The sequence below is a fragment of the Oncorhynchus keta genome, unplaced genomic scaffold (genome assembly GCF_023373465.1).
Source record: "Oncorhynchus keta strain PuntledgeMale-10-30-2019 unplaced genomic scaffold, Oket_V2 Un_scaffold_17310_pilon_pilon, whole genome shotgun sequence".
Lineage (NCBI taxonomy): Eukaryota > Metazoa > Chordata > Actinopteri > Salmoniformes > Salmonidae > Oncorhynchus > Oncorhynchus keta.
This window is the reverse complement of record NW_026290821.1, coordinates 49,689-72,276: the sequence shown is the minus strand read 5'-3', so window position 1 is coordinate 72,276 and position 22,588 is coordinate 49,689. Positions and strand designations below refer to the sequence as shown.

At 48.0% G+C, this 22,588-nt stretch overlaps 1 protein-coding gene and 2 long non-coding RNA genes across 12 annotated transcripts in view; 1 reads left to right on the top strand and 2 right to left on the bottom strand.

Annotated features, from left to right (window-relative positions):
- Positions 1–278: 278 nt before the first annotated feature.
- LOC127927691 (uncharacterized) lies at positions 279–2,281 on the bottom strand. 3 transcript variants are annotated; one of them, XR_008128514.1, is made up of 2 exons: positions 1,239–2,281; positions 279–758 (listed from the first exon to the last, which is right to left on the bottom strand). It is a non-coding gene; the product is annotated as an uncharacterized LOC127927691 (long non-coding RNA). The 3 variants fall into 3 exon arrangements; XR_008128516.1 differs by having other exon boundaries at positions 279–719; XR_008128515.1 differs by having other exon boundaries at positions 1,358–2,281.
- Positions 2,282–3,276: 995 nt separating this feature from the next.
- On the top strand, positions 3,277–5,734 carry LOC127927690 (uncharacterized). 8 transcript variants are annotated; one of them, XR_008128506.1, is made up of 9 exons: positions 3,277–3,422; positions 3,503–3,662; positions 3,983–4,222; positions 4,543–4,622; positions 4,703–4,782; positions 5,023–5,182; positions 5,263–5,342; positions 5,421–5,500; positions 5,581–5,734. It is a non-coding gene; the product is annotated as an uncharacterized LOC127927690 (long non-coding RNA). The 8 variants fall into 8 exon arrangements; XR_008128507.1 differs by lacking the exon at positions 5,421–5,500; XR_008128510.1 differs by lacking the exons at positions 5,421–5,500; positions 5,581–5,734 and adding an exon at positions 4,863–4,942 and having other exon boundaries at positions 5,023–5,102; positions 5,263–5,386.
- Positions 5,735–7,911: 2,177 nt separating this feature from the next.
- The window catches only part of LOC127927689 (MICAL-like protein 2), a 54,506-nt gene continuing 39,829 nt past the window's right edge, over positions 7,912–22,588 (bottom strand). The window contains exons 16-18 of the mRNA XM_052514384.1: positions 22,206–22,320; positions 21,169–21,215; positions 7,912–8,214 (exon numbers count right to left, since the gene is read on the bottom strand). Of these exons, the coding sequence (XP_052370344.1) occupies positions 8,144–8,214; positions 21,169–21,215; positions 22,206–22,320 (233 nt within the window). The 3' untranslated portion in view covers positions 7,912–8,143. The remainder of the gene's footprint in view (positions 8,215–21,168; positions 21,216–22,205; positions 22,321–22,588) is intronic.

Below are 22,588 nucleotides of genomic sequence, written 5' to 3'. Positions count from 1 at the left end.
ACACAGGACAGTATATTCAGGGAGACTCATGGGAACACAGGACAGTATATTCAGGGAGACTGATGGGAACACAGGACAGTATATTCAGGGAGACTGATGGGAACACAGGAGCAGAGACACACTTTTAGTGGTTTTGGTCTGACTGTAGTCTGCCTTTGATTACAGCTCCTTCAATATCAGTGTGTTGAATTAGAAAGACAACTCTCCATTCTGATAAAACCACAAATTATACAGATTCATAAAATGTCTCAATTCTGACACAACCATCTAAAAAGAAAAACAGTTCATTGTAATTTATTAAAAGTGCCGTTAGCTAAAACAAATTGCCCCTCAATGACAACACAGGTATTGACCATTTTGAATAGCACATTCACGCTCAGATCCAATATGGATCAAATTATTCACGCATTCATTTCCTGGTCAAATCATTCATTTCCTGGTCAAATCATTCATTTCCTGGTCAAATCATCCATTTCCTGGTTTCTCCACAAGACAAAAACTGGCCACATTTCTGTTTTCCACTATTGATCATCATAACAGAATGTGATGTCACGAAGGCACCACTGATCATTATAACAGAATGTGATGTCACTAAGGCACCACTGATCATTATAACAGAATGTGATGTCACTAAGGCACCACTGATCATTATAACAGAATGTGATGTCACTAAGGCACCACTGATCATTATAACAGAATGTGATGTCACTAAGGCACCACTGATCATTATAACAGAATGTGATGTCACTAAGGCACCACTGATCATTATAACAGAATGTGATGTCACTAAGGCACCACGCTGATCATTAACAGAATGTGATGTCACTAAGGCACCACTGATCATTATAACAGAATGTGATGTCACTAAGGCACCACTGATCATTATAACAGAATGTGATGTCACTAAGGCACCGCGCTGATCATTATAACAGAATGTGATGTAACTAAGGCACCGCGCTGATCATTATAACAGGATGCGATGTCACTAAGGCACCGCGCTGATCATTATAACAGGATGAGATGTCACTAAGGCACCGCGCTGATCATTATAACAGGATGTGATGTCACTAAGGCACCGCTGTTCATTATAACAGGATGTGATGTCACTAAGGCACCGCGCTGATCATTATAACAGGATGTGATGTCACTAAGGCACCGCGCTGATCATTATAACAGGATGTGATGTCACTAAGGCACTGCACTGATCATTATAACAGAATGTGATGTCACTAAGGCACCACTGATCATTATAACAGGATGTGATGTCACTAAGGCACCGCGCTGATCATTATAACAGAATGTGATGTCACTAAGGCACCACTGATCATTATGACAGAATGTGATGTCACTAAGGCACCACTGATCATTATAACAGAATGTGATGTCACTAAGGCACCGCGCTGATCATTATAACAGGATGTGATGTCACTAAGGCACCACTGATCATTATAACAGAATGTGATGTCACTAAGGCACCGCGCTGATCATTATAACAGAATGTGATGTCACTAAGGTACCACTGATCATTATAACAGAATGTGATGTCACTAAGGCACCGCGCTGATCATTATAACAGAATGTGATGTCACTAAGGCACCACGCTGATCATTATAACAGAATGTGAAGTCACTAAGCCACCGCGCTGATCATTATAACAGAATGCGATGTCACTTATATAACAGGATGTGATGTCACTAAGGCACCACTGATCATTATAACAGAATGTGATGTCACTTATATAACAGGATGTGATGTCACTAAGGCACCGCGCTGATCATTATAACAGGATGTGATGTCACTAAGGCACCGCGCTGTTCATTATAACAGGATGTGATGTCACTAAGGCACCTCGCTGATCATTATAACAGGATGTGATGTCACTAAGGCACCGCGCTGATCATTATAACAGGATGTGATGTCACTAAGGCACCGCGCTGATCATTATAACAGAATGTGATGTCACTAAGGCACCACTGATCATTATAACAGAATGTGATCATTATAACAGGATGTGATGTCACTAAGGCACCGCGCTGATCATTATAACAGGATGTGATGTCACTAAGGCACCGCGCTGATCATTATAACAGAATGTGATGTCACTAAGGCACCACTGATCATTATAACAGAATGTGATTATTATAACAGGATGTGATGTCACTAAGGCACCGCGCTGATCATTATAACAGGATGTGATGTCACTAAGGCACCGCGCTGATCATTATAACAGGATGTGATGTCACTAAGGCACTGCGCTGATCATAACAGAATGTGATGTCACTAGGGCACCACTGATCATTATAACAGAATGTGATGTCACTAAGGCACCACTGATCATTATAACAGAATGTGATCATTATAACAGGATGTGATGTCACTAAGGCACCGCGCTGATCATTATAACAGGATGTTAAATGGTAAAAGCGAGTCTCTTATAAGGAATAAAAACCCTTTGGCTGAAGGGCCAGTATTTATACACATCAACTTTGATCAATGCAAAATGCTGCTTAATAAAAGCTCATAAGACACTCATCACTGATCTGGGGTCAGGACATAACATTATAAAACAAACTACGGGGGGCGATTACAGAGCTAACATCTGATCTGGGGTCAGGACATAACATTATAAAACGAACTAAGGGGGCCGATTACAGAGCTAACATCTGATCTAGGGTCAGGACATAACATTATAAAACAAACTAAGGGAGGCGATGACAGAGCTAACATCTGATCTGTGGTCAGGAGATAAACCATCCCATGGGACAGATGAAGCCACAGAGAAATGTGACGATGGGTATGTCATAAGAAGACTTGTCCGACCCCTCAACAAAACAACTTCTCTCTGTAGCTTGTAAACACGGGTGACTTAAAAACAGCAGAGGGCAAAGGGCAAAGGGCACACGGTTGAGTGATGTCATTACATTACTTACAAACAGACACACAGTTGAGTGAAGTCAGCCATTAGCACTGAGTCATTATTAGGCAGTGAGGCCGTAGTTCCTTTGATATCTTCTAATCCCTAAATAATCCCCATCATACAGATTAACTAACCACACACACACACACACAGTGTGGATGTGCTGGGTGTAGTGTTATACTGGGTTTCAGCTTGACACAGAGGACAGTGTGATGACATGGATGACAATGAGGGGTCGCACGCATGTCAGGAGGGTATTATAGACATGAACCAGAGACCTAACAGACTAACTAACCACACATTACAGACAGACACCGTGTGGTGTAGTGTTATACTGGGTTTCAGGTCTCTGGTTCTTGTCAGGAGGGTATTATAGACACATTACAGACAGACACCGTGTGGTGTAGTGTCATACTGGGTTTCAGGTCTCTGGTTCTTGTCAGGAGGGTATTATAGACACATTACAGACAGACACCGTGTGGTGTAGTGTTATACTGGGTTTCAGGTCTCTGGTTCATGTCAGGAGGGTATTATAGGCACATTACAGACAGACACCGTGTGGTGTAGTGTTATACTGGGTTTCAGGTCTCTGGTTCATGTCAGGAGGGTATTATAGACACATTACAGACAGACACCGTGTGGTGTAGTGTTATACTGGGTTTCAGGTCTCTGGTTCATGTTAGGAGGGTATTATAGACACATTACAGACAGACACCGTGTGGTGTAGTGTTATACTGGGTTTCAGGTCTCTGGTTCTTGTCAGGAGGGTATTATAGACACATTACATACAGACACCGTGTGGTGTAGTGTTATACTGGGTTTCAGGTCTCTGGTTCATGTCAGGAGGGTATTATAGACACATTACAGACAGACACCGTGTGGTGTAGTGTTATACTGGGTTTCAGGTCTCTGGTTCATGTCAGGAGGGTATTATAGACACATTACAGACAGACACCGTGTGGTGTAGTGTTATACTGGGTTTCAGGTCTCTGGTTCATGTCAGGAGGGTATTATAGACTCATTACAGACAGACACCGTGTGGTGTAGTGTTATACTGGGTTTCAGGTCTCTGGTTCATGTTAGGAGGGTATTATAGACACATTACAGACAGACACCGTGTGGTGTAGTGTTATACTGGGTTTCAGGTCTCTGGTTCATGTTAGGAGGGTATTATAGACACATTACAGACAGACACCGTGTGGTGTAGTGTTATACTGGGTTTCAGGTCTCTGGTTCATGTTAGGAGGGTATTATAGACACATTACAGACAGACACCGTGTGGTGTAGTGTTATACTGGGTTTCAGGTCTCTGGTTCATGTCAGGAGGGTATTATAGGCACATTACAGACAGACACCGTGTGGTGTAGTGTTATACTGGGTTTCAGGTCTCTGGTTCATGTCAGGAGGGTATTATAGACACATTACAGACAGACACCGTGTGGTGTAGTGTTATACTGGGTTTCAGGTCTCTGGTTCTTGTCAGGAGGGTATTATAGACACATTACAGACAGACACCGTGTGGTGTAGTGTTATACTGGGTTTCAGGTCTCTGGTTCATGTCAGGAGGGTATTATAGACACATTACAGACAGACACCGTGTGGTGTAGTGTTATACTGGGTTTCAGGTCTCTGGTTCATGTTAGGAGGGTATTATAGACACATTACAGACAGACACCGTGTGGTGTAGTGTTATACTGGGTTTCAGGTCTCTGGTTCTTGTCAGGAGGGTATTATAGACACATTACAGACAGACACCGTGTGGTGTAGTGTCATACTGGGTTTCAGGTCTCTGGTTCTTGTCAGGAGGGTATTATAGACACATTACAGACAGACACCGTGTGGTGTAGTGTTATACTGGGTTTCAGGTCTCTGGTTCATGTCAGGAGGGTATTATAGACTCATTACAGACAGACACCGTGTGGTGTAGTGTTATACTGGGTTTCAGGTCTCTGGTTCTTGTCAGGAGGGTATTATAGACACATTACATACAGACACCGTGTGGTGTAGTGTTATACTGGGTTTCAGGTCTCTGGTTCATGTCAGGAGGGTATTATAGACTCATTACAGACAGACACCGTGTGGTGTAGTGTTATACTGGGTTTCAGGTCTCTGGTTCTTGTCAGGAGGGTATTATAGACACATTACAGACAGACACCGTGTGGTGTAGTGTTATACTGGGTTTCAGGTCTCTGGTTCATGTCAGGAGGGTATTATAGACACATTACAGACAGACACCGTGTGGTGTAGTGTTATACTGGGTTTCAGGTCTCTGGTTCATGTCAGGAGGGTATTATAGACTCATTACAGACAGACACCGTGTGGTGTAGTGTTATACTGGGTTTCAGGTCTCTGGTTCATGTTAGGAGGGTATTATAGACACATTACAGACAGACACCGTGTGGTGTAGTGTTATACTGGGTTTCAGGTCTCTGGTTCATGTTAGGAGGGTATTATAGACACATTAGACAGACACCGTGTGGTGTAGTGTTATACTGGGTTTCAGGTCTCTGGTTCATGTCAGGAGGGTATTATAGACACATTACAGACAGACACCGTGTGGTGTAGTGTTATACTGGGTTTCAGGTCTCTGGTTCATGTTAGGAGGGTATTATAGACACATTACATACAGACACCGTGTGGTGTAGTGTTATACTGGGTTTCAGGTCTCTGGTTCATGTCAGGAGGGTATTATAGACACATTACAGACAGACACCGTGTGGTGTAGTGTTATACTGGGTTTCAGGTCTCTGGTTCATGTTAGGAGGGTATTATAGACACATTACAGACAGACACAGTGTGGTGTAGTGTTATACTGGGTTTCAGGTCTCTGGTTCATGTCAGGAGGGTATTCTAGACATGATCCAGAGACATAACAGACTTCAATACATCAACTATCAAAACAGTGATAACCACATCTCAAGCAGGGTAACAGTGATAACCACATCTCAAGCAGGGTGACAGTGATAACCACATCTCAAGCAGGGTGACAGTGATAACCACATCTCAAGCAGGGTGACAGTGATAACCACATCTCAAGCAGGGTGACAGTGATAACCACATCTCAAGCAGGGTGACAGTGATAACCACATCTCAAGCAGGGTAACAGTGATAGCCACATCTCAAGCAGGGTAACAGTGATAACCACATCTCAAGCAGGGTAACAGTGATAACCACATCTCAAGCAGGGTAACAGTGATAACCACATCTCAAGCAGGGTAACAGTGATAACCACATCTCAAGCAGGGTAACAGTGATAACCACATCTCAAGCAGGGTAACAGTGATAACCACATCTCAAGCAGGGTAACAGTGATAACCACATCTCAAGCAGGGTGACAGTGATAACCACATCTCAAGCAGGGTGACAGTGATAACCACATCTCAAGCAGGGTGACAGTGATAACCACATCTCAAGCAGGGTGACAGTGATAACCACATCTCAAGCAGGGTAACAGTGATAGCCACATCTCAAGCAGGGTAACAGTAACAGTGATAGCCACATCTCAAGCAGGGTAACAGTGATAACCACATCTCAAGCAGGGTAACAGTGATAACCACATCTCAAGCAGGGTAACAGTGATAACCACATCTCAAGCAGGGTAACAGTGATAACCACATCTCAAGCAGGGTAACAGTGATAACCACATCTCAAGCAGGGTAACAGTGATAACCACATCTCAAGCAGGGTAACAGTGATAACCACATCTCAAGCAGGGTAACAGTGATAACCACATCTCAAGCAGGGTACGGTAACAGTGATAACCACATCTCAAGCAGGGTAACAGTGATAACCACATCTCAAGCAGGGTAACAGTGATAACCACATCTCAAGCAGGGTAACAGTGATAACCACATCTCAAGCAGGGTAACAGTGATAACCACATCTCAAGCAGGGTAACAGTGATAACCACATCTCAAGCAGGGTAACAGTGATCTCGCTAGGTAACAACCACATCTCAAGCAGGGTAACAGTGATAACCACATCTCAAGCAGGGTAACAGTGATAACCACATCTCAAGGGTAACAGCAGGGTAACAGTGATAACCACATCTCAAGCAGGGTAACAGTGATAACCACATCTCAAGCAGGGTAACAGTGATAACCACATCTCAAACAGGGTAACAGTGATAACCACATCTCAAGCAGGGTAACAGTGATAACCACATCTCAAGCAGGGGTAACAGTGATAACCACATCTCAAGCAGGGTAACAGTGATAACCACATCTCAAGCAGGGCAACAGGATAACCACATCTTCAAGTAACAGTGATAACCACATCTCAAGCAGGGTAACAGTGATAACCACATCTCAAGCAGGGTAACAGTGATAACCACATCTCAAGCAGGGTAACAGTGATAACCACATCTCAAGCAGGGTAACAGTGATAACCACATCTCAAGCAGGGTAACAGTGATAACCACATCCACATCAAGCAGGGTAACAGTGATAACCACATCTCAAGCAGGGTAACAGTGATAACCACATCTCAAGCAGGGTAACAGTGATAACCACATCTCAAGCAGGGTAACAGTGATAACCACATCTCAAGCAGGGTAACAGTGATAACCACATCTCAAGCAGGGTAACAGTGATAACCACATCTCAAGCAGGGTAACAGTGATAACCACATCTCAAGCAGGGTAACAGTGATAACCACATCTCAAGCAGGGTAACAGTGATAACCACATCTCAAGCAGGGTAACAGTGATAACCACATCTCAAGCAGGGTAACCACAGTGATAACCACATCTCAAGCAGGGTAACAGTGATAACCACATCTCAAGCAGGGTAACAGTGATAACCACATCTCAAGCAGGGTAACAGTGATAACCACATCTCAAGCAGGGTAACAGTGATAACCACATCTCAAGCAGGGTAACAGTGATAACCACATCTCAAGCAGGGTAACAGTGATAACCACATCTCAAGCAGGGTAACAGTGATAACCACATCTCAAGCAGGGTAACAGTGATAACCACATCTGAAGCAGGTAACAGTGATAACCACATCTCAAGCAGGGTAACAGTGATAACCACATCTCAAGCAGGGTAACAGTGATAACCACATCTCAAGCAGGGTAACAGTGATAACCACATCTCAAGCAGGGTAACAGTGATAACCACATCTCAAGCAGGGTAACAGTGATAACCACATCTCAAGCAGGGTAACAGTGATAACCACATCTCAAGCAGGGTAACAGTGTATCCCAGAGTTCCTCCCTGTGAGATCATCCCTCCTTCTTGTTTCTACCAAACAACTTAAAGCTTGACTTCTTCTTCTTCTTTTCTTTCTTTGTGTCTGAAAGAGAGAGAGAGGATGGGATGAGAGAGAGAGGATGGGAGAGAGAGAGAGGATGGGAGAGAGAGAGAGGATGGGAGAGAGAGAGAGAGGATGGGAGAGAGAGAGAGAGAATGGGATGAGAGAGAGAGAGAGAGAGAGAGAGGGATGAGAGAGAGAGAGAGAGAGGATGGGATGAGAGAGAGAGAGAGGATGGGATGGGATGAGAGAGAGAGAATGGGATGAGAGAGAGAGAATGGGATGAGAGGATGAGAGAGAGGGAGAGAGAGAGAGAGAGAGAGAGAGAGAGAGAGAGAGAGAGAGAGAGGATGGGATATGAGAGAGAGAGAGGATGGGATGAGAGAGAGAGGATGGGATGAGAGAGAGAGGATGGGAGAGAGAGATGGGAGAGGAGAGAGGATGGGAGAGAGAGAGAGAATGGGATGAGAGAGAGAGAAGAGAGGATGAGAGAGAGAGAGAGAGAGAGAGAGAGAGAGAGAATGGGATGAGAGAGAGAGAGAGGATGGGATGAGAGAGAGAGAGAGGATGGGATGAGAGAGAGAGAGGATGGGATGAGAGAGAGAGAGAGATGGATGAGAGAGAGAGAGGAGGATGGATGAGAGAGAGAGAGGAGAGAGAGAGAGAGAGAGAGAGGAGAGAGAGAGATGGAGGATGAGAGAGAGAGAGAGAGGGATGAGGATATGAGAGGAGAGAGAGAGATGGGATGAGAGAGAGAGAGATGGGATGAGAGAGAGAGGATGGGATGAGAGAGAGAGGATGGGATGAGAGAGAGGATGGGATGAGAGGAGAGAGAGAGAGAGAGAGAGGATGGGATGAGAGAGAGAGAGAGGGATGGGATGCGAGATGGGATGAGAGAGAAGGATGGGGATGCGAGAGAGAGAGGATGGGATCTAGAGAGAGAGAGGATGGGATGCGAGAGAGAGAGAGAGAGGATGGGATGAGAGAGAGAGAGGATGGGATGAGAGAGAGATGGGATGGGAGAGAGAGAGAGAGAGGATGAGAGAGATGGATGAGAGAGGATGGATGAGAGAGAGAGGATGGGATGGGATCTGAGAGAGGATGGGATGAGAGAGAGAGATGGGATGAGAGAGAGAGAGAGAGAGGATGGGATGAGAGAGAGAGGATGAGAGAGAGGATGGGATGAGAGAGAGAGAGAGAGAGGATGGGATGAGAGAGAGAGAGAGAGAGGATGAGAGAGAGAGAGAGGATGGGATGAGAGAGAGAGAGAGAGGATGGGATGAGAGAGAGAGAGAGAGATGGGATGAGAGAGAGAGAGAGAGGATGGGATGAGAGAGAGAGGAGAGGATGGGAGAGAGAGAGAGAGAGAGATGGGATGAGAGAGAGAGAGAGGATGGGATGCGAGAGAGAGAGAGATGGATGGGATGAGAGAGAGGAGAGGAGAGAGGATGGGATGAGAGAGAGAGAGAGGATGGGATGCGAGAGAGAGAGAGAGGATGGGATGCGAGAGAGAGAGAGAGGATGGGATGCGAGAGAGAGAGGGAGGATGGACAGAGAGAGAGGATGGGATGCGAGAGAGAGAGAGGATGGGATGGGAGAGAGAGAGAGAGGATGGGATGCGGAGAGAGAGAGAGGATGGGATGCGAGAGAGAGAGAGAGATGGGATGCGAGAGAGAGAGAGAGAGGATGGGATGAGATGGGAGAGAGAGGATGGGATGAGAGAGAGAGAGGGAGGATGAGATGAGAGAGAGAGAGAGAGAGAGAGAGAGAGAGAGGATGGGATGCGAGAGAGAGAGGATGGGATGCGAGAGAGAGAGGAGGATGGGATGAGAGAGAGAGAGGATGGGATGAGAGAGAGAGAGGATGGGATGAGAGAGAGAGAGGGATGGGATGAGAGAGAGAGGATGGGATGCGAGAGAGAGAGGATGGGATGCGAGAGAGAGAGGATGGGATGCGAGAGAGAGAGGATGGGATGCGAGAGAGAGAGGATGGGATGCGAGAGAGAGAGGATGGGATGCGAGAGAGAGAGGATGGGATGCGAGAGAGAGAGGATGGGATGCGAGAGAGAGAGGATGGGATGCGAGAGAGAGAGGGATGGGATGAGAGAGAGAGAGAGGATGGGATGAGAGAGAGAGAGAGGATGGGATGAGAGAGAGAGGATGGGATGAGAGAGAGGATGAGAGAGGGATGGGATAGAGAGAGAGAGGATGGGATGAGAGAGAGAGAGGATGGGATGAGAGAGAGAGAGGATGGGATGAGAGAGAGAGAGAGAGGATGGGATGAGAGAGAGAGAGGATGGGATGAGAGAGAGAGAGAGATGAGATGGGATGAGAGGATGGGATGCGAGAGAGAGAGAGGATGGGATGAGAGAGAGAGAGGATGAGATGAGAGAGAGAGAGAGGATGGGATGCTAGAGAGAGAGAGGATGGGATGCGAGAGAGAGATGGGATGCGAGAGAGAGAGAGGATGGGATGAGAGAGAGAGGATGGGATGCGAGAGAGAGAGGATGGGATGCGGAGGAGGGATGGGATGCGAGAGAGAGAGGATGGGATGAGAGAGAGAGAGATGGGATGAGAGGATGGGATGCGAGAGAGAGAGGATGGGATGCGAGAGAGAGAGGATGGGATGCGAGAGAGAGAGGATGGGATGCGAGAGAGAGAGGATGGGATGAGAGAGAGAGGATGGATGCGAGAGAGAGGGATGGGATGAAGAGAGAGAGGATGGGATGAGAGAGAGAGAGAGAGAGGATGGGATGAGAGAGAGAGGAGGATGGGATGAGAGAGAGAGAGAGAGAGAGGATGGGGTGAGAGAGAGAGAGAGGATGGGATGAGAGAGAGAGAGATGGGATGAGAGAGAGAGAGAGAGAGGATGGATGAGAGAGAGAGAGAGAGGATGAGATGGGATGCGAGAGAGAGAGGATGGGATGCGAGAGAGAGAGATGGGATGCGAGAGAGAGAGAGATGCGAGATGAGAGATGAGAGAGAGATGGGATGCGAGAGAGAGAGGGATGAGATGAGAGGAGAGAGAGAGGATGGGATGCGAGAGAGAGAGGATGGGATGAGAGAGAGAGGATGGGATGAGAGAGAGAGGATGGGATGCGAGAGAGAGAGGATGGGATGCGAGAGAGAGAGAGGATGGGATGAGAGAGAGAGGATGGGATGAGAGAGAGAGGATGGGATGCGAGAGAGAGAGAGGATGGGATGCGATGAGAGAGAGGATGGGATGGGATGAGAGAGAGAGAGAGAGAGAGGATGGGATGAGAAGAGAGATGGGATGAGAGATGAGGATGGGAGAGAGAGAGGATGGGATGAGAGAGAGAGAGAGGATGGGATGAGAGAGAGAGAGAGAGAGGATGGGATGAGAGAGAGAGATGGGAGAGAGAGAGAGAGGATGGGATGAGAGAGAGAGAGAGGATGAGGAGAGGATGGGATGCGAGAGAGAGAGGAGGGATGGGATGAGAGAGAGGATGGGAGAGAGAGAGAGAGGATGGGATGAGAGAGAGAGAGAGAGGATGGGATGAGATGAGGATGGGATGAGAGAGAGAGAGAGGATATTACGGGATGCGATTACGAGAAAGGATGGGATGCGAGAGAAAGGACAAGAATACTTACCTTGAGATAGGATGCGAATGAGATGAATCTTAATCTATATTTAGATACGAAAGAGATAGGATAATCTGGGATGAGAGAGAGAGAGAGATGAGGAGAGAGAGAGGATGGGATGAGAAGAGAGAGAGATGGGATGAGAGAGAGAGAGATGGGATGAGAGAGAGAGAGATGAGAGAGAGAAGGGATGGGATGAGAGAGAGGATGGGATGGATGAGAGGATGAGAGAGAGAGGAGAGAGAGAGAGGATGGGATGAGAGAGAGAGAGATGGGATGCTAGAGAGAGGATGGGATGAGAGAGAGAGAGAGGATGGGATGAGAGAGAGAGGATGGGATGCGAGAGAGAGATGGGATGCGAGAGAGAGAGATGGGATGATGAGAGAGAGAGAGAGAGGATGGGATGAGAGAGAGAGAGAGAGGATGGATGGGATGAGAGAGCATAGGATGGGATGAGATAGATTTATGGGATGAGATATATATATATTAATTTTAGGATGGGATGAGAGAGATTTATGGGAATTTTATCTAGTATATATATATGGGATTTTAATTAGAGAGGATGGGATGCGAGAGAGATATAGAGGAATTTATATATGCGAGAGAGAGGATGGGATAGAGAGAGAGAGGATGGGATGCGAGAGAGAGAGGATGGGATGCGAGAGAGAGAGGATGGGATGCGAGAGAGAGGATGGGATGCGAGAGAGAGAGGATGGGATGCGAGAGAGAGAGGATGGGATGCGAGAGAGAGAGGATGGGATGAGAGAGAGAGGATGGGATGAGAGAGAGAGAGAGAGAGATGGGATGAGAGAGAGAGAGAGAGGATGGGATGAGGATGAGAGAGAGAGGATGGGATGAGAGAGAGAGAGAGAGGATGGGATGAGAGAGAGAGAGAGAGAGAGAGAGAGAGATGGGATGAGAGAGAGAGAGGGAGAGAGAGAGAGAGATGGGATGGGATGAGAGAGAGAGGATGGGATGAGAGAGAGAGAGGATGGGATGAGAGTGAGAGAGGATGGGATGAGAGAGAGAGAGAGAGGATGGGATGAGAGAGAGAGAGGATGGGATGAGAGAGAGAGATGGGAGAGAGAGAGGATGGGATGAGAGAGAGAGAGGGAGAGAGAGAGAGGATGGGATGAGAGAGAGAGAGAGAGGATGGGATGAGAGAGAGAGAGAGAGAGAGAGAGAGAGGATGGGATGAGAGAGAGAGAGAGGATGGGATGAGAGAGAGAGGATGGGATGAGAGAGAGAAGAGAGAGGATGGGATGAGAGAGAGAGAGGATGGGATGAGAGAGAGAGAGAGAGAGATAGAGGATGGGATGAGAGAGATTTTAGAGAGAGAGAGAGAGAGATGGGATGAGAGAATTTAGAGAGAGAGGATGGGATGAGAGAGAGAGAGAGAGAGAGGATGGGATGAGAGAGAGAGAGAGAGAGAGAGGATGGGATGAGAGAGAGAGAGAGGATGGGATGAGAGAGAGAGAGGATGGGATGAGAGAGAGAGAGGATGGGATGCGAGAGAGAGAGGATGGGATGAGAGAGAGAGGATGGGATGAGAGAGAGAGAGAGAGAGAGAGGATGGGATGAGAGAGAGAGAGAGAGAGGATGGGATGAGAGAGAGAGAGGATGGGATGAGAGAGAGAGAGGATGGGATGAGAGAGAGAGAGGATGGGATGAGAGAGAGAGATGGGATGAGAGAGAGGATGGGATGAGAGAGAGAGAGAGAGGGGAGAGGATGAGGATGATGAGAGAGAGAGATGGGATGAGAGAGAGAGAGAGGATGGGATGAGAGAGAGAGAGAGGGATGAGAGAGAGAGATGGGATGAGAGAGAGAGAGGATGGGATGAGAGAGAGAGGATGGGATGAGAGAGAGAGAGGATGGGATGAGAGAGAGGATGGGATGAGAGAGAGAGAGGATGGGATGAGAGAGAGAGAGGATGGGATGAGAGAGAGAGAGAGATGAGATGAGAGAGAGGATGGGATGAGAGAGAGAGAGAGAGAGAGGATGGGATGAGAGAGAGAGAGAGAGGATGGGATGAGAGAGAGAGAGAGAGGATGAGAGAGGATGGGATGAGAGAGAGAGAGAGAGAGATGGGATGAGAGAGAGAGAGAGATGAGAGAGAGAGAGAGAGAGAGAGATGAGAGAGAGGATGGGATGAGAGAGAGAGAGAGAGATGGGATGAGAGAGAGAGAGAGAGAGAGAGGATGGGATGAGAGAGAGAGAGAGAGGATGGGATGGGAGAGAGAGAGAGAGAGAGAGGATGGGATGAGAGAGAGAGAGAGAGAGAGGATGGGATGAGAGAGAGAGAGAGAGAGATGGGATGAGAGAGAGAGAGGATGGGATGAGAGAGAGAGATGAGAGAGAGGAGAGGATGGGATGAGAGAGAGAGAGGATGGGATGAGAGAGGATGGGATGAGAGAGAGAGAGGATGGGATGAGAGAGAGGATGGGATGAGAGAGAGAGAGATGGGATGAGAGAGAGAGGATGGGATGAGAGAGAGAGAGGATGGGATGAGAGAGAGAGAGAGGATGGGATGAGAGAGAGAGAGAGATGGGATGAGAGAGGATGGGATGAGAGAGAGAGAGAGAGAGGGATGGGATGAGAGAGATATTATGGGATTAAGAGAGAGAGAGAGAGATGGGATGAGGAGAGAGAGAGAGAGAGGATGGGATGAGAGAGAGAGAGAGGATGGGATGAGAGAGAGAGAGAGAGGATGGGATGAGAGAGAGAGAGGATTGGGAGAGAGAGAGAGAGATTGATGAGAGAGAGAGAGAGAGAGGATGGGATGGGATGAGAGAGAGAGAGAGGATGGGATGAGAGAGAGAGAGAGAGAGGATGGGATGAGAGAGAGAGAGAGAGAGAGGATGGGATGAGATGAGAGAGAGGATGGGATGAGAGAGAGATGGGATGAGGATGATGAGAGAGAGAGGATGAGATGAGAGGATGGGATGAGAGAGAGAGGATGGGATGAGAGAGAGAGAGAGAGAGAGAGAGGATGGGATGATGAGAGAGAGAGAGATGGGATGAGAGAGAGAGAGAGGATGGGATGAGAGAGAGAGAGAGGATGGATGAGAGAGAGAGATGGGATGAGAGAGAGAATGAGAGAGAGAGAGAGGATTGGAGAGAGGGGAGAGAGAGAGAGAGGATGGGATGAGAGAGAGAGAGAGGAGGGATGCGAGAGAGAGAGGAGGATGGGATGAGAGAGAGAGAGAGGATGGGATGAGAGAGAGAGAGAGAGAGGATGGGATGAGAGAGAGAGAGAGATGGGATGAGAGATGAGAGAGGATGGGATGAGAGAGAGAGAGAGGATGGGATGAGAGAGAGAGAGAGAGAGAGAGAGAGATGGGATGAGAGAGAGAGAGGATTGGATGAGAGAGAGAGGATGGGATGAGAGAGAGAGAGAGAGAGAGAGAGAGAGAGAATGAGAGATGAGAGAGAGGGGATGAGAGAGAGAGAGAGAGGATGGGATGATGAGAGAGAGAGAGAGGATGGGATGAGAGAGAGGAGAGGATGGGATGAGAGAGAGAGAGGATGGATGAGGATGAGAGAGAGAGAGGATGGGATGAGAGAGAGAGAGAGAGAGAGGATGGGATGAGAGAGAGAGAGAGAGAGAGAGAGGATGGGATGAGAGAGAGAGAGAGAGATGGGATGAGAGAGATGGGATGAGAGAGAGAGAGAGAGAGAGAGAGGATGAGATGGGATGAGAGAGGAGGGATGAGAGAGAGAGAGAGGATGAGAGAGAGAGAGAGAGGATGGGATGAGAGAAGAGAGAGGATGGGATGAGAGAGAGAGAGAGAGATGGGATGGGATGAGAGAGAGAGGAGGGATGGGAGAGAGAGAGAGGAGAGAGGATGGGATGAGAGAGAGAGAGAGAGAGAGGATGGGATGAGAGAGAGAGAGAGAGAGAGAGGATGGGATGGAGAGAGAGAGAGAGAGAGAGGAGGATGGGATGAGAGAGAGAGAGAGAGAGATGGGATGAGAGAGAGAGAGAGATGGGATGAGAGAGAGAGAGAGAGGATGGGATGGAGAGAGAGAGAGAGAGGATGGGATGAGAGAGAGAGAGAGAGATGGGATGGGATGAGAGAGAGAGAGAGAGGGATGGGATGAGAGAGAGAGAGAGGATGGGATGAGAGAGAGAGAGAGATGAGGATGAGAGAGAGAGATGGGAGAGAGAGAGAGAGATGGGATGAGAGAGAGAGAGAGAGAGGATGGGATGAGAGAGAGAGAGAGAGAGGATGAGAGAGGATGGGATGAGAGAGGAGGATGGGATGAGAGAGAGAGGATGGGATGAGAGAGAGAGAGAGGATGGGATGAGAGAGAGAGAGGAGAGGATGGGATGAGAGAGAGAGAGAGAGAGAGGATGGGATGAGAGAGAGAGAGAGAGAGAGGAGGATGGGATGAGAGAGAGAGAGAGAGAGAGGATGGGATGAGAGAGAGAGAGAGAGAGGGATGGGATGAGAGAGAGAGAGAGAGAGATGAGGATGGGATGAGAGAGAGAGAGAGGATGGGATGAGAGAGAGAGAGAGAGAGAGAGGATGGGATGAGAGAGAGAGAGGATGGGATGAGAGAGAGAGAGAGGATGAGAGAGAGAGGAGAGGATGGGATGAGAGAGAGAGAGAGGATGGGATGAGAGAGAGAGAGAGAGAGGATGGGATGAGAGAGAGAGAGAGAGAGGATGAGAGAGAGAGAGATGGGATGAGAGAGAGAGAGGATGGGATGAGAGAGAGGAGGATGGGATGAGAGAGAGAGAGAGATGGGATGAGAGAGAGAGGGATGGGATGAGAGAGAGAGAGATGGGATGAGAGAGAGAGAGAGATGGGATGGGATGAGAGAGAGAGAGGATGGGATGAGAGAGAGAGAGAGAGAGGATGGGATGAGAGAGAGAGAGAGAGGATGGGATGAGAGAGAGAGAGAGAGATGGGATGGGATGGAGATGAGAGGATGGGATGAGAGAGAGAGAGAGGATGGGATGAGAGAGAGAGAGAGGATGGGATGAGAGAGAGAGAGAGAGAGGATGGGATGAGAGAGAGAGAGAGAGGGTGGGGTGAGAGAGAGAGAGAGGGTGGGGTGAGAGAGAGAGAGAGGATGGGATGAGAGAGAGAGAGAGGAGGGGATGAGAGAGAGAGAGAGGATGGGATGAGAGAGAGAGAGAGGATGGGATGAGAGAGAGAGAGGATGGGATGAGAGAGAGAGGATGGGATGAGAGAGAGAGAGAGGATGGGATGAGAGAGAGAGAGAGGATGGGATGAGAGAGAGAGAGATGAGAGAGAGAGATGGGATGAGAGAGAGAGGATGGGATGAGAGAGAGAGAGGATGAGATGAGAGAGAGAGGATGAGATGAGAGAGATGAGGATGAGAGAGAGAGGATGGGATGAGAGAGAGAGAGGATGGGATGAGAGAGAGAGATGAGATGAGAGAGAGAGAGATGGGATGAGAGAGAGAGGATGAGATGAGAGAGAGAGAGGATGAGAGAGAGGATGAGAGAGGATGGGATGAGATGAGAGAGAGAGGATGAGATGAGAGAGAGAGGATGATGAGAGAGAGAGGATGAGAGAGAGAGATGGGATGGGATGAGAGAGAGGATGGGATGAGAGAGAGAGGATGGGATGAGAGAGAGAGGATGGGATGAGAGAGAGAGGATGGGATGAGAGAGATGGGATGGGATGAGAGAGAGAGGATGGGATGAGAGAGAGGATGGGATGAGAGAGAGAGGATGGGATGAGAGAGAGAGAGGATGGGATGAGAGAGAGAGGATGGGATGAGAGAGAGAGGATGGGATGAGAGAGAGGATGGGATGAGAGAGAGAGGATGGGATAGATACAGAGGGTTGGGATGAGAGAGAGAGGATGGGATGAGAGAAGTGGTAGAGAGAGAGGTAGGTTCTCCATAGATACAGAGGGTTAGAGAGGTTCTCCATAGATACAGAGGGTTAGAGAGGTTCTCCATAGATAAAGAGGGTTAGAGAGGTTCTCCATAGATACAGAGGGTTAGAGAGGTTCTCCATAGATACAGAGGGTTAGAGAGGTTCTCCATAGATACAGAGGGTTAGAGAGGTTCTCCATAGATACAGAGGGTTAGAGAGGTTCTCCATAGATACAGAGGGTTAGAGAGGTTCTCCATAGATACAGAGGGTTAGAGAGGTTCTCCATAGATACAGAGGGTTAGAGAGGTTCTCCATAGATACAGAGGGTTAGAGAGGTTCTCCATAGATACAGAGGGTTAGAGAGGTTCTCCATAGATACAGAGGGTTAGAGAGGTTCTCCATAGATACAGAGGGTTACAGAGGTTCTCCATAGATACAGAGGGTTAGAGAGGTTCTCCATAGATACAGAGGGTTAGAGAGGTTCTCCATAGATACAGAAGGTTAGAGAGGTTCTCCATAGATACAGAAGGTTAGAGAGGTTCTCCATAGATACAGAAGGTTAGAGAGGTTCTCCATAGATACAGAGGGTTAGAGAGCATGATGAATGACAGATGGGACGGACTCCTGACTGACTGTCAGTTTAGGGTCAAATGAAGCTGCTACGTTAACCACAGACGTTATTACACAATCAGACTCATCAGCTCAGTTAGAGACCAGGCCAAACAGGATTTATTTTCCACATGAAAGGGGTGGACATTTTTAGACGCTTTTCCATTAGCAGCTATTAGATTAAATGAGATGCATCATTTCCCCATGAAAACACATGGACTGTTTATATCAATACAAAGTGAAAAACACAGCGGTAGGCTCATCCATTGGATGAGAGTTTGAAAGTGAAAAACACAGCGGTAGGCTCATCCATTGGATGAGAGTTTGAAAGTGAAAAACACAGCGGTAGGCTCATCCATTGGATGAGAGTTTGAAAGTGAAAAACACAGCGGTAGGCTCATCCATTGGATGAGAGTTTGAAAGTGAAAAATGTGTAGAATCAGGCTCATCCATTGGATGAGAGTTTGAAAGTGAAAAAGAGAAACACAGCTGGTAGGCTCATCCAGAGAGAAGAAGAAACTGGATGAGAGTTTGAAAGAGAAACGACCAAGCTGTGGAAGATCCATTGAATGAGAGTTTGAAAGTGAAAAACACAGCGGTAGGCTCATCCATTGGATGAACGTTTGAAAGTGAAAGAACTTAAATGAATCAGATGTGTCAGAGGCAGCTGAAGGATGACACCTCATGTACTGTAGAATCGGAGAAACGTCAAGCTGTGTATAGAATCGGAGAAACGTCAAGCCTTGTCGAATCCCAGAGAAACGTCAAGCTGTGTAGAATCCCAGAGAAACGTCAAGCTGTGTAGAACCCCAGAGAAACGTCAAGCTGTGTAGAACCCCAGAGAAACGTCAAGCTGTGTAGAACCCCAGAGAAACGTCAAGCTGTGTGTAGAACCCCAGAGAAACGTCAAGCTGTGTAGAACCCCAGAGAAACGTCAAGCTGTGTGTAGAACCCCAGAGAAACGTCAAGCTGTGTAGAACCCAGAGAAACGTCAAGCTGTGTGTAGAACCCAGAGAAACGTCAAGCTGTGTGTAGAATCCCAGAGAAACGTCAAGCTGTGTGTAGAACCCCAGAGAAACGTCAAGCTGTGTCGAATCCCAGAGAAACGTCAAGCTGTGTCGAATCCCAGAGAAACGTCAAGCTGTGTCGAATCCCAGAGAAACGTCAAGCTGTGTCGAATCCCAGAGAAACGTCAAGCTGTGTCGAATCCCAGAGAAACGTCAAGCTGTGTCGAATCCCAGAGAAATGTCAAGCTGTGTCGAACCCCAGAGAAATGTCAAGCTGTGTCGAACCCCAGAGAAACGTCAAGCTGTGTCGAATCCCAGAGAAACGTCAAGCTGTGTCGAATCCCAGAGAAACGTCAAGCTGTGTGTAGAATCCCAGAGAAATGTCAAGCTGTGTAGAATCCCAGAGAAACGTCAAGCTTTGTGTAGAATCCCAGAGAAACGTCAAGCTTTGTGTAGAATCCCAGAGAAACGTCGAGCTGTGTCGAATCCCAGAAACGACAAGCTGTGTGTCGAATCCCAGAGAAAAGTTGAGCTGTGTCGAATCCCAGAAACGAAAAGATGTGTGTAGAATCACAGAAACGTCAAGCTGTGTGTCGAATCACAGAAACGACAAGCTGTGTGTCGAATCACAGAGAAAAGTCAAGCTGTGTCGAATCACAGAGAAACGTCAAGCTGTGTGTAGAATCACAGAAACGTCAAGATGTGTGTAGAATCACAGAAAAGTCGAGCTGTGTGTCGAATCACAGAGAAAAGTCAAGCTGTGTCGAATCACAGAGAAACGTCAAGCTGTGTGTAGAATCACAGAAACGTCAAGCTGTGTGTAGAATCACAGAAACGTCAAGCTGTGTGTCAAATCACAGAGAACCGTCAAGCTGTGTAGAATCCCAGAGAAACGTCAAGGTGTGTAGAATCCCAGAGAAACGTCAAGCTGTGTAGAATCCCAGAGAAACGTCAAGCTGTGTAGAATCCCAGAGAAACTTCAAGCTGTGTCGAATCCCAGAGAAACGTCAAGCTGTGTCGAATCCCAGAGAAACGTCAAGCTGTGTAGAATCCCAGAGAAACGTCAAGCTGTGTAGAATCACAGAGAAACGTCAAGCTGTGTAGAATCACAGAGAAATGTCAAGCTGTGTACTGAGAGCAGCTCAGTTTTCTCCCTTGCTGGTTCTGATAAGGGTTAGAGAAGGAAACTGATCCTAGATGTGTTGTGTAGGGACTGACCTTGGGTTATAGAAGATAAACTGATCCTAGATGTGTTGTGTAGGGACTGACCTTGGGTTATAGAAGATAAACTGATCCTAGATGTGTTGTGTAGGGACTGACCTTGGGTTATAGAAGATAAACTGATCCTAGATGGGTTAGGGAGAAGATAAACTGAGAATCCTAGATGTGTTGTGTAGGGACTGACCTTGGGTTAGAGAAGGGAAACTGATCCTAGATGTGTTGTGTAGGGACTGACCTTGGGTTAGAGAAGGGAAACTGATCCTAGATGTGTTGTGTAGGGACTGACCTTGGGTTATAGAAGATAAACTGATCCTATATGTGTTGTGTAGGGACTGACCTTGGGTTAGAGAAGTGATCCTAGATGTGTTGTGTAGGGACTGACCTTGGGTTAGAGAAGGGAAACTGATCCTAGATGTGTTGTGTAGGGACTGACCTTGGGTTAGAGAAGGGAAACTGATCCTAGATGTGTTGTGTAGGGACTGACCTTGGGTTAGAGAAGGGAAACTGATCCTAGATGTGTTGTGTAGGGACTGACCTTGGGTTAGAGAAGGGAAACTGATCCTAGATGTGTTGTGTAGGGACTGACCTTGGGTTAGAGAAGGGAAACTGATCCTAGATGTGTTGTGTATGGACTGACCTAGGGTTTGATAAGGGTTATAGAAGATAAACTGATCCTAGATGTGTTGTGTAGGGACTGACCTAGGGTCTTCATCATCTTATTGAGCTGCTCATCTTCCTCATCCTCCCTGAAGAGAGATCAGACAGAGAAGATTAATGACACAGCATGACTAACCTACACACACAATCCCAGAGAGCCATTCATATTAAGACAGCTCCCCCCTTTCTCTTACCTGAATCTGTCATTCCCCTCTTTCTCTCCTACCGGAGTGTCACCCCCCCCTCTCTCCTACCGGAGTGTCACCCCCCTCTCTCTCCTACCAGAGTGTCACCCCCCTCTCTCTCCTACCAGAGTGTCACCCCCCTCTCTCCTACCAGAGTGTCACCCCCCTCTCTCCTACCAGAGTGTCACCCCCCTCTCTCCTACCAGAGTGTCACCCCCCTCTCTCTCCTACCTGAAGAGTGTCATCCCCTCTCTCCTACCAGAGTACCGGAGTGTCACCCCCCTCCTCCTCCTCCTCTCCTGAGTGTCACCCCCCTCTCTCCTACCGAGTGTCACACCCCCCCCTCTCTCTCTCTACCTGAATCTGTCATCCCCCTCTCTCTCCCCATACTGGAAGAGTGTCACCCCCTCTCTCTCCTACCAGAGTGTCACCCCCCCCTCTCTCCTACCGGAGTGTCACCCACCTCTCTCTCCTACCAGGAGTGTCACCCCCCTCTCTCTCTCCTACCTGAATCTGTCATCCCCCCTCTCTCCTACCAGAGTGTCACCCCCCTCTCTCCTACCTGAATCTGTCACCCCCCTCTCTCCTACCTGAATCTGTCACCCCCCTCTCTCCTACCTGAATCTGTCACCCCCTCTCTCCTACCTGAATCTGTCATCCCCCTCTCTCTCTCTACCAGAGTGTCACCCCCCTCTCTCCTACCAGAGTCTGTCATCCCCCTCTCTCTCCTACCAGAGTGTCACCCCCCTCTCTCTACCAGAGTGTCATCCCCCTCTCTCTCCTACCAGAGTGTCACCCCCCTCTCTCCTACCAGAGTCTGTCACCCCCCTCTCTCCTACCAGAGTGTCACCCCCCTCTCTCCTACCAGAGTGTCACCCCCCCTCTCTCTCCTACCTGAGTCTGTCATCGTCCAGTCCGTCTATGATGGCGTTTCTGTCATTGACGATCTCCACCAGCTTGACCATCAACTCCTCTTCTCTACGACGGTCCCACAACGTCTTCAGCCGCTCTGCCCAGATAAACACACCATCAGTGTCAACACACACATTAACACCACATGTCACCCCCCCACTCTCTCCTCACCAGGTCTGACCCCAACACCCCCCCTCCCCACCCCCTCTCTCTCCTCACCAGGTCTGACCCCAACACCCCCCCACTCTCTCTCCTCACCAGAGACCCCAACACCCCCCCTCCCCCCCCCAACTCTCCCCTCACCAGGTCTGACCCCAACACCCCCCTCTCTCTCCTCACCAGGTCTGACCCCAACACCCCCCACT